Source organism: Molossus molossus, unplaced genomic scaffold, assembly GCF_014108415.1.
Source record: "Molossus molossus isolate mMolMol1 unplaced genomic scaffold, mMolMol1.p scaffold_m16_p_6, whole genome shotgun sequence".
Classification (NCBI taxonomy): domain Eukaryota; kingdom Metazoa; phylum Chordata; class Mammalia; order Chiroptera; family Molossidae; genus Molossus; species Molossus molossus.
Window position 1 is genome coordinate 74,394,626 of NW_023425399.1, and position 12,296 is coordinate 74,406,921.

Here is a 12,296-nt window from a genome sequence, read left to right on the forward strand (position 1 = left end):
TTACATTTCATATTCTTCAATATATTCTCCATAAACTGCCTTTTGAGTTTTGACAGGTATTTAAGCATCAAGGAGTTAGAAGATACACTCTCTAACAAGAACTGGAGTACATGATATAAGTCTGCTGACAAAACACACCGTGAATAGAAAGCCACCTCCTCTTCACAAGCAGCCATACTTATTTCTCATACTACCACTCACTACTTACTTCTAATTACTATCACTATTTGAATAATTATCTTCTATTGATGCTTTCATTTCCCTTTGTACAGAAAATAAAATCTAAAAGTACCATATGTCTGTTCCCTTTAAGTCCACTTTGATTTTTACTCCACAAGAATAGACAATGATCTATATTTCATGGCTTCTGGCATAAAACCCAGACTCCTCACTCATTCAAATTTGCTCCTAGACCAAAATGCCTCTATAGAGAGTATTAAATCACTCCAAAAAATTTAAGATGACTTGACCTTTTTTCTCTATTCATAATTTTTTTTTCAAATCATCTAACACTCAGAGTCTGTTGCTACAAAAAGAATGCAGGCCCTGGCCAGGTGGTTCAGTTGGTTGAGCGTCCTCCTGTGCACCAAAAGGCTACAGGTTCAATTCCTGGCCAGAGCAAATTCCTAGGTTGCAGGTTCGATCCCCAGTAGGGGCACATATAGGAGACAACCAACTGAGGTCCCCCCCCCCCCCCCCCCCCGCTTCCTGTCTCTAAAATCAATAAACATGTCCTCAGGTGAGGATTAAAAAATCAACATACAAAAAACAAAGAATGCTGGGCTGAGATTCAGGACACCTGGATTTTAATCCTATTTCTGCCACCAAACGTGATCTAAATCATATACCTCTACTGCTCTCAATTTTCTCATTATAAATTTAAATAACTGAAACAAATTAGTGGAGTTGTTGTTGTTAATTTTATTATTATTTTTTAATCCTCACCTGAGGACATTTTTGCATTTATTTTCAGATAAAGTGGGAGGGAGAGAGGGGGAAAGAGAGAGAGAGAGAAACATCGACATGAGAGACACATTGATTGGTTGCCACCCACAAAACCCCAACGGGGCAGAGTCAAACTGCAATGGAGGTATGTGCCCTTAGCAAGAACTGAACCAGGACTCTCTGGTCCGCAGGCTGACGCTCAAACCACTGAGCCAAACCAGCCAGGGCTAGTGGAGTTTTTACAATTTGTATTCTAGAGCCCCATGGCTCTGTGAATATAAAATTTCTGCTCACTGATTTTACATATTAGTATTTTACCTATGATTTAATTTGGAAAAAAATGGGCTTAGCTGCTTTTATACAATTTCAAAACTACCACCTTAAATAACTCATTAAAGTTTCTTTTTATGCCCCAGCCAGTTTTGCTCAGTGGTTAGAGTGTCGGCCCACGGTCCAGACAGATCCAGGTTCGGGTCCTCTAAGGGCACATACCTCGGTTGCAGTTTGTCCCTGGCCCAGGTTGGGGTTGTGTGGGTGGCAACCACTTGATGTGTCTCTCTCACATCGATGTTTCTCTCTCTCTCTTCCTCCCTCTCTCCCTCTCACTCTGTCTGAAGATGGGTAAGGATATGAAGATGGGTAAGGATTAAAACAAAAAGGGTCTTTTTATTACATTCTATTTTTCATTTTAAAAATTCTTAGCCACACCCTGGCAAGTGTGGCTCGGTTGGAGCAACATCCCATTCACTGAAAAGGTTGTGGGTTGGAGTCCTGGTGAGGGCACATACCCAGGTTGCAGGTCCAATCCCTGTTAGGGCACATGCAGGAGGACATCAACTGATGTTTCACTCTCATATCAATGTTTCTCTTTCTCCCTTCCTCTCTCTCTAAAATTAAGTTAAAAAAAAAATAATAATAAGCATGTCCTTGGTTGAGGATTAAAATTAAAATTCTTAGCCACTATAATTTTATTCTTAGACTAAAGATTGATTTACATCTTTCAGACATATCATTTGCCAACTATTCAAGTGGCAAACCAAAAGAATCTCTACTAACAGAAATGTTTAATTTTTAAATTTTATCAAGTAGGGAAAATAGGCTGATTTGTGCCAGCTGAAATTAATATTAATAGCTTGGTCTGAATTGAGCCCAACTTGAAGTTCTACATTTTAGTCACTATAAAACATAGTTTCTGTGGTTACAATTAACGGGAAAATGAAACATATCACTATGTTAAGTGAAAAAGAAAAGCTAGAATTCAACAGATTTATGCTTCATATAAAATAAAAATGAAGGGTGAAAATGAGGAAACAATGAGAAGCATTCATGTAAATGTGAGACATCTAAAGAGTGCAGTAAATTCTATCACTCACTGCAAGATTGGATTAATAAAACTCTTGTGGATACCTTAACAAATGATCTTCAGTCTTTTATGATTCCTAAAATAAAATATATTGTAAATACTTTTTTTTTTATTAGAAAGTAGTTGAACAAAATAAGATGATGAACAAAATAGACCAGACACATAGAAGTAGGGTTCAGACTGACAAACTTCAGGGGAGGAGGGTGGGGAGATAAACCAAAGAACTTATGCATATAAGCATAACCAATGGACAAAGACAACAATGTTGGGGGGGGGGGGAGCTGGAGGAGGGTGTCAATGGTGGAAACAGGAGAAACATCTGTAACAAAAAAATTAATTAAATTTTTAAAAGAAGTACTAAGACTATTGTGCATAATGAAAATAGATTACCTTATCCGGTGTTGATTCAAAAAAATCTTTCATCTGGTTATCCAATGGTGGGTCAAGAGGTGGTTTTATCTGATTATCCAAATGACAATTTTCAGGAGCCCTTTTGGTGGTTTTATTCATTTCAACTGTAATATCACTAATTTTAATTTCTTCAGAATTAATTTCTTTCATTTCTTCCTGCTGGTAAGCTAGATTTTTATCATCATGTGGTTTTGTCCCTAAAAGTGTACTCTGAGTCACTGGATGAGGCATTTGTAATGCTGGTAGTGAAAAACTAGTTCGTAATAAGCCCAATTTAGGGGAAACTTGAGAGTCCAACTTATTTTGCTGCACAGAGTTAAATTTTGAGAGTTTAATTTTAGTCCAGTTGGAGTTCTTTTTAGTTGAGCTGTTTATTCCATTTAGTATACATTTCACAGGTTTTGTTTTTCTACTGGGAAAGAATCGATTACATTGAACATCCTGATTTGTTTCCTTCTGATGCAGTATTTGTCTTTCAATATCAGCCTCTTCCAATTTTATTTCTGTAGGCTTTTCCTCCTTTACACTTTCCATTTGTGAAGATTCTTTTTTTACCTCTACAGTATCTGATTCAATTTCACCAGCAATTTCTTCACAGAGCTGGAGAATGCTACCTCGTTTGCTCTTTCCTGCTTGCTCATTATCTACACTTTGTTCAGGCACTGATGGCTGTGAACTTTTTGGGAGTTTTGCACTGGTGTTCACTTGTGAATGAACTGACTTCTTCATCTCATTTTTTTTAGAGACCACTGTAGTAGTCATTTTTGATCTTTTTATCTCAGAAGTTACAGGCACAGATTTTGTTTCCTCTTTTCTAGTCTTCTTCTGAAGACAGTTTTCAGATCCTTTTATGCACTGAGAACTACAAGCATAAGCTATCTGATGCTCTACTTTGCGTTTTTTTCCTTTTGGGGAATTTACTACTTCATTAATGACTGGATTTTCATCCTCTTTAGAGTCAGATTTTATTTCCAGTACTTTTCTTTTCACATGTTTTTTACTTGTTTTAACTTTATTAGATTTATTTTGAGTATTGCTATAGTGCTCTCTTCTTGTTGGTGGCAAACTCTGTTTAACTGCTTGAACTTGACCCTGAATTTCTCTACTACGCAGAGACCTTGTTGAAACCTCTGTAAGCTGTTGAAGTCTTTGTGATCTCCGGTTAGGCTGTTCATTTGATTTAGGGGTTTCATGCATTAATTTTTTCTGAGCTTTCTTCTTTTTTGTAGATTCTTGTTGTGAATGTCCCTTCACAGTCACATTTTTATTAATGGACTCACTAGCTTTTTCATCACTGAATGCTGCCTTTGCTGACCTTGTACTCATACATGTCCCTAATTCAGGATGATTTATTTTACTTTCACTGGAAGATTTAACCACTGATTTTATAGCTTGCTTTGGACCGGATTTTTTTGCTAGATTCTTTTGAGAACCTTGAATTTGTGCTTCTAAATTCTTATCATCACTTTTTTTAATAACATTGGAGGAATTTTCTTTTGATTTCTCCTGAATGGACATTGTTCCTGAGTCAGCTCCTCCTTTTCTGAGTAGCTTCTGAGAGGATTTTTTTGAGAGGACTTTTGTATCTTGATAGATGTGAATGCTGAATGTCCAGTATTATTACTAAGGATCAGGTCTTAAAAACTGACTTCGCTGCTGATACACATTTTCAACAAAAATACTAGTTTGCTTCAAGTAAGGTTTCTGCTGTCATCCCTAGGACATGATGAAAGCTGGCATGAAGGCTGAAAGATATCTGCTTTACTTTGAGCAAGGCAACAAAAATTTGAAGAAAATTTAATTCTAATTTGATGTTTTTAAAACTTTTTATGAAAGCTATTGAATTCAGGTTCTATCTGTTTTGTTAATTTTTCAATTAATATTGGTTTTCAGGTCAGCCCTATTACAGGAGGAGTTATTTATCACTGACCTGTCTGTTTTGATAAAACTTTTGAAAACTTTTTTCTTCTGGAATCTAGAGATATTGGACTTTGATTCATTTGAAACATGTCTTCCCTTATTTGCGTAGTCTGTTGGTTTAAAGCTCTTATATAACCTCTTTCGTTTAATAAAATATTTTATTAATATAAGTTTCCTTTTGTGCTGCCATTTCTGAAAAATTAAAAAAAAATTTTAATTTTGTATAATCCAAGAAATTTGGCAATGCTAATACTATACAGAAATAATCTTTATTTATATAAAATCTAACTTCTCCTTTTGAATTATTTAGTCTGAATAATTAAGGCTAACAGAATAAAGTATCCCAAGTACGTTCTTATGATTAATCAATAATGTGTCTCACATAAGCATAGATGTTGAAAGTCAGTTTGTTACTTGAGGTTACTTACAGTTATTTTCCCACAAGACAGAATTGATCTTTCAGCCACCATAACTCATGAAAATTTGACAAAATCATTCCTTATAATATCTCAACACATTACATAGCACCTAAAAGAAAAAGTATTTTTAAATGTTTAAAAGGTTCAAAGAAAACATGTAATCATTCCTTCACCTCTCAACAAATATAACACTCCATAATTTTACCCTGTCCTATCTATCATTAGTCTTCAGAGCTCACTTTATATACACAGCATAAGTTCAGTATTTATAACATGAAGTAAATGATGTTACACGCATCCAACAGAATAGCATGTATCGATTCTATGTTACAGAAAAAAGTCTTAAAATACAAAAAAATTCATCGTATGTGCATATAATATGTTAAACTGGTAAAGTAAAATCTTATTTTAAGGAAAAGCAGTACAAAAATAACTCTATATATAGAACAACAGTGACAGTTAAAAAGGCAAATTTAGCCCTGAACAGTGGCTCAGTCGGTTGGAGCATCGCCCCATGCACCTAAGGGTTTCGGGTTCAATCCCCAGTCAGGGCACATGTTAGAGGCAACCAAGTGATGTTTCTCTCTCACACTGATGTGTCTCTCATGCTCTCACCCTCTCCTTTCCTCTCTCTCTGTAATCAATTTTTTTTAAATAGGTTACCTCTGAGATTTCTCCATATTAAAAAAAGGCAAATTTAAACACACACATTAACCTGTTAACCGGGGAATTCCCTTTTTAATTACGCAGCATATAATGGGCGCGAACTCTTTCACTAGGACGTGTAAATACGTTCCGCTCAGTTAACAGGTTCACTTCTACTCTCATGCAAAACCTACTACAAAAATACACTAGAATAAAACAAGACAAACCCATAAATCGAAAGAAAAAGAACAATAGCGAAAATAATAAAAATACAAAGTATAGAAGCTATAAAGGAGGACAAATAATAACCTCAGACTCAAGAAAACCTGAATCACAAGCTGGAAAGGGGGAAAACTAAGCAGCAGAACAACTTAAACCACAGTATCCCTGAGGACTCAGGACCTGGCAGTACTGGGCTCCATAGACTAGGATAAAAATGGGACAAAAAAAAAAATGGAAAGATCCCCCGCCCCAGCCTTTCCAATTACTAGTACCAGAAGACCACCCTGCATCACTCCTTGAAGAATGGAAGTTTAAATCTCTGGCAGGAGTAAAACAAAAAGTCTTTTATCTGGAGGCTCAATTGTCACAGCTGAGGCAAGAAGTAACAGAGTGACAACAATGAAGTAAGTAAGAGAATATATACTGACTGCTGAAACCCACTCCCTCCACACAAAACCCTCCTTTGCTACTTAGAGACTCCTAGAGGACAGCAGCCAAGCTACTGCCTTCTACAAAGAAAACTGAAAGATTATTTTCTACTGAATTTGACAAGTCTAGAGAGAAGACCTAAAAAAAATACCGACAGGGCAGAGTTAGTAAACAGACAGACAGACACAAAAACACAGACACACACACACACACACACACCAATCAAAATGGTGGCATAGGTAAACACAGTACTCAAATTCTCCCACAACCAGATCAAACTTACAACTAAACTACAGAACAACCATCATTCAGAACTGCCTGAAATCTAGCTGAACAGAAATCTTACAACTAAGGATATAAAGAAATCACATCAACTCTACCCAGGTAGCTCAGTTGGCTAGAGTGTTATCCAGCTATGACAAGGCTGCAGGTTTGATCCCCAGTCAGGGCACATACAAGCATCAACCAATAAATATATAAATATGTGGAACAAATCAATGTTTCTCTCTAAAATCAATCTATAATTTTTTTTTTTTAAGTACACTAGCTGAAAAAGTACTGTTTAACAGCTCCACCCCACCAAAAAAAAAGAAAGAAGCCACATTAGGGGTCGGGGTGCTGAGCAGATTGGTCCCACACCCAAGAGTGGTGAATAATATCAGGAGGAATATCTAGGCTTCAGAGGTGCCCCTTGAGGATTGAGAGTCCCAGCCCAAATCAGGCCCTCCAGCCCAGAGTTCCAGGCCAGGAAAAGAAGTCCCTATAACTTCTGGCTATAAAAACCAGCAAGGTTTATGCCTGAGTGAGACAGAGGATGGCTAGAGACTCAGGTGTTCCTTTTAAAGGGCCGTTGGTGACTTACTGGGACCCACTCAGACTCACTTGCTTTAAGCTCCAGCGCTGGGGCCACAGCTTGAAAGGCACCAGGGACATATGGGGAGGAACTGAATTGTTTGGTAACAGAGCGAGGGCTGGAGGGGCAGCTTTCTTCCAAACAGATGTGCTGGCAGAGGCCTTTGTGCCATTTCTGGGCCTCCCCCACAAAGCTGGCAGGGGAGTCTCCATCAACCTGGCTAAGGCTGTTAGTCCCACCCAGGGGATTCCCTGAGATCCTGCCCCACCAAGCTTTCGAGCCCAACCCAATCAGTTTTCATTGATTAGCTTTTCAATACAAATAGCTTGCCTGGGCTCATCTTCAGATTTTCCTAAACTCTCTCAAGCAAACAGCATCTGGGCTCTATATGCCCCATACCTCTTGCTAAGTGGCACCAGGCCTGGCAGTAGAGGCAGCTGGCCTTAGTTTGCAGCTCTGACTCTCCTGGGTACCTCCAAGCCCAGAACAAGTAACAGCCATCTGCAGATTGCTTTGTAACTCATGCCAGGTATCCCCTGACAGGATACCAGTGATACCTGACCTTAATTCAGACCATGAGAAGCACAACCCAACCACCTCCTACAAGCAACACACTCAAAGGGGAGACACGGTGGACACCAAAGCCCTGCTAAGGTAAGTCCTGCTCATGGGGTGGGACCTGACACAGCTGACCCTCAACAGTGATAAGTGTCCGCAGCCAGTCCTCCCAAATGACTGGGAGGAAATTCCTGGGGGTAAATTCCTCCCGTTGAGGTGCCAACAGCAATCAAGGCTCAACATAACAAGAGGATGTACAGAGCCCACCCAGGGGTACACCTGGAGTGCTCAGCTCCAGTGAACAGGAAATATGTGCCATTAGACGAACAGGACACCTACTAAATAAGGCCACTCTACCAAGCCTAGGAGATAAAGCAACTCTACTTAATACATAGAAACAAACACAGGGAGGCTGCCAAGGTGAGAAGACAAAGAAATATGTCCCAAATGAAAGTACAGAACACACCTATGGAAAAAGGACTAAACAAAATGGAAACAAGCAATCTCACAGATGCAGAGTTCAAAACACGGGTTATGTGAATGCTCAATGAACTTAAGGGAATAGTGGATGAACTTAGTGAGAACTTCAACACAGAGATAAGAAACAGAACAAAGATGCTCTATCAGACTTCCAGTCAAGATGGCACCATAGGTAAATACAGAACTTGTCTCATCCCATAACCACATCAAAATTACAACAAAACTACAAAACAACCATCATTCAGAACTGCCTGAAATCAAGCTGAATAGAAGTCGTACAACTACAAAATTAAAGCAGCAGCCACATGGAGACTGGTAGGAGGGGTGGAGGCACAACAGACTATGGAGGATAAACATCAGGAGGGATACCTCAGCTGTGAAGGTTCTCCCTGAGACGTGAGGGGGCCCGTCCCACATGAGGTCCCCCAGTTCAGGGTTACAGAGCCAGGAAGACAAGTCCCCACAACCTCTGGCTGTAAAAACCAGCGGGAACTGAGGCTGAGAGAGGCTGAGGCTACTAAAGTCCCAGGCAGTTCCTCTTAAAGGGCCTGAGCATGGACTTACTCGGACTACCTTCCTTCAGACTTCAGCAATGGAGGGCAGCTTGAAAGGTGCCAGAGACATATGGAAAAGAACTAAGTCATCTGGCAACTGGGCAAGGCTCTGGAAAGGCAGCTTTCTCCCAGACAGACATGCTGGCAGAGACCATGGTTCCTTTGGTGAGAGCCCTTTTAGCCCACAGGGCAAGCAGAAGACACCATGTCTGGGACTATAGCATGCTGACTAACACTGACTGCCCCATCGTAGTGACTTCCTGAGGCCCTACCCCACCCAACTTTTGGGCCAACCCAAGCTGCTTCCAGTGGCTTTACCCTAGGATGGGCCTATCTTGGCTCCTGCTTCAGACTTTTCTAAATTCTCTCAAACAAGCAGCACTTGACCTCAGCGAGCCCCATACCACTAAGTGCCCCAGACCAAGCACTAGAAGCAGCCAGCCTTAGATGACAAGTTGGCTTTCCCTGGGCACCTCCAAGCCCAGCACAAGCAGCAGCCATCTGCAGATCGCTTTGTAGCTTATGACTAGTGGCCCCAAGCAGAACAAAGACAGTGGCTGACCTTGCCTCAGAACCAGTACACCCAGTGGACAGCTTCAGACCACGTCAAAGCATCAACACCCAACCACTTCCCCAGGCCGCACACTCAATGACTGGAACTCACTGTGTACCAGACCCCTGCTAAAGTAAGTCTTACTATGGGGGAAAGGGCTTGCACAGCTGATCCTCCAAGGTAGTCAGTGGTCAGTAAGCACATTCAGTCCTTGCAGATGATGATCAGCCTGAGTAAATCCCGCCAATGAGGTGCCAACAGCAATCAAGACTCAATTATGGCCCTGGCCGGTTTGGCTCAGCGGTTAGAGCATCGGCCTGCGGTCCCAAGAGACCCGGGTTCAGTTCCCGCTTAGGGCACGTACCTCAGTTGCAGTTTGTCCCCAGCCCTGGCTGGTCGTGCAGGTGGCAGCCACTCGATGTGTCCCTTTCACATCGATGTTTCTCTCTCTCTCCTGTTCCTCTCTTTCCCTCCCACTCTACCTGAACAAAAAACGGAAAAACGTCCTCGGGTGAGGATAAAAAAAAAAAAAAAAGACTCAATTACGCCCAGCTGGTGTGGCTCCCTGTACTGAGAGGTCCCAGTTCAATTACCAGTGAGGACACATGCCTGGGTTGCAGGCTCACATATGGCAGGCAGACAATCAATGTATCTCTCACAGTGATGTTTCTATCTCTCTCTGCCTTCCTCTCTCTAAAAAAATCAAGAAAAACATTATATATATACACATATGCATACATACATTATATATACATATATACATACATTATATATACATATATACATACATTATATATACATATATACATATGTGTATATATATATATTTTATCCTCACCAAAGGACATTTTTCCATTTTTTGTTCAGATAGAATGGGAGGGAGAGAGAGGAAGAGAGAGAGGGAGAGAAAGAGAGAGAAACATCAACATGAAAGGGACACATAGAGTGGCTGCCACCAGCACGACCAACCAGGGCCAAGGACAAACTGCAACCAAGGTACGTGCCCTTAGTGGGAACCGAACCCGGGTCTCTCTGGACCGCAGGCTGATGCTCTAACCGCAGAGCCAAACTGGCCAGGGCAAGAAAAACATATTTTTTAAAAAGACTCAATTACAGCAAAAGGGTGTATAATCCACATGAGTAGTGCACCTCGAGGGCCCAGCTGGGGTGATCAGGGAGGCTGAGCCACTGGATCCTAAAGGACAACTACTACAATAGGCCACCCTACAAAGCATAGGAGACCTAGCAATCCTACCTGATACATAGAAACAAACACAAGGAGGCAGCCAAAATGAGGAGACATAGAATCATGTCCCAAATGAAAGAACAGAACAAAACTCCAGGAAAAGAACTAAACAAAATGGAGATAAGCAATCTAACAGATGCAGACTTCAAAACACTGGTTATAAGGATGCTCAGGGAACTTAGGACCTCAGGTTCATAAAAAAGGAACAGTCAAAAATGAGGGGTGCAGTTAGAACTGAAGGAAGAACTAATTGAAATAAAGAATAATTTACAGGGAATCAATAGTAGAGTAGGTGAAGCCAAGAAGCAAACCATCAATTTGGAATATAAGAAAGAAAAAAACACCCAATCAGAACAGCAAAAGGAAAAAAGAAACCAAGACTTCTGGTCAAGATGGAGGCATAGGTAAACGCGGTATCTCCTCCTCCCACAACAATATCAAAATTACAATTACAACACAACCATCATTCAGAACCGCCTGAAATCAAGCTGAATGTTAAATCCTACAAGTATGAAATTAAAGGAGCCGAAGGAAAAAATGAACACATGGGACTACATCAAACTAAAAAGCTTCTGCACAGCAAAAGAAACAACCATCAAAATGGAAAGGCAACCCACTATATGGGAGAACATCACTGCCAATGATACATCAGATAAGGGGTTAATTTCCAAAATATATAGAGTACTCATACAACTCAACAAAAGGAAGACAAAGAACCCAAAAAAATGGGCAGAGGTGCTGAATAGACACCTCTCCAAACAGGACATACAAATGGCCAAGAGACATATGAAGAAATGCTCAACATCACTAATCATCAGAGAGATGCAAATTAAAACAACAATGAGGTATCACCTCACACCTGTCAGAATGGCTGCCATCAACAAATAATGAAATAAGTGTTGGCAAGGGTGTGGAGAAAAGGAGACTCTAGTGCACTGCTGGTGGGAATGCAGACTGGTGCAGCCACTATGGAAAACAATATGGTGTTACCTCAAAAAATTAAAAATTGGCCCTGGCCGGTTTGGCTCAGCGGTTAGAGCGTTGGCCTGCGGTCTGGAGAGACCCGGGTTCGGTTCCCGCTAAGGGCACGTACCTCGGTTGCAGTTTGTCCCTAGCCCTGGTTGGGTCGTGTGGGTGGCAGCCACTCGACGTGTCCCTTTCAGGTCGATGTTTCTCTCTCTCTCTCTCTCTCTCTCTCTCTCTCTCTCTCTCTCTCCTTCTCTCTCTCCCTCCCACTCTATCTGAACAAAAAATGGAAAAATGTCCTCGGGTGAGGATAAATAAAAAAAATTAAAAATTGAACTTCCATTTGACCCAGTGATCCCACTTCTAGGAATATACGCTAAGAAGCCTGAAACACCAATCAGAAATAATATATGTACCCCCATGTTCATAGCAGCACTATTTACAATAGCTAAGATCTGGAAACAGCCCAAGTGTCCATCAGTAGACGAATGAATAAAAAAGTTGTGGTACATATACACAATGGAGTACTATGCAGCTGTAAGAAAGAAAGCTCTCTTATCCTTTGAGATGACATGGAGGGACCTGGAAAATATTATCCTAAGTGAAATAAGCCACACAGAAAAAGACAAATACCACATGATCTCATTTATATTCAGAATATAATGAACATAACAGTCTAAGGAATACGGTAGACACAGAAACATGGAAGTAGGGCACAGACTGACAACCCTC

The 12,296-nt window shown here is 40.6% G+C and overlaps 1 protein-coding gene across 3 annotated transcripts in view; it reads right to left on the minus strand.

Annotated features, from left to right (window-relative positions):
* ESCO1 (establishment of sister chromatid cohesion N-acetyltransferase 1) overlaps window positions 1–4,633 on the minus strand; it is a 60,830-nt gene extending 56,197 nt beyond the window's left edge. The window contains exon 1 of one of the 3 annotated variants that reach the window (XR_004957045.1): window positions 2,699–4,630. Coding sequence is in view for 1 of the 3 variants with exons in the window: in XM_036244522.1 (XP_036100415.1) it covers window positions 2,699–4,237 (1,539 nt within the window). In the remaining 2 variants the exon portion in view is untranslated. Of the gene's footprint in view, window positions 1–2,698 lie in introns of all 3 variants that reach the window. The other 2 variants (XR_004957046.1, XM_036244522.1) reach the window with 2 other exon arrangements.
* Between the last annotated feature and the right edge of the window lie 7,663 nt (window positions 4,634–12,296).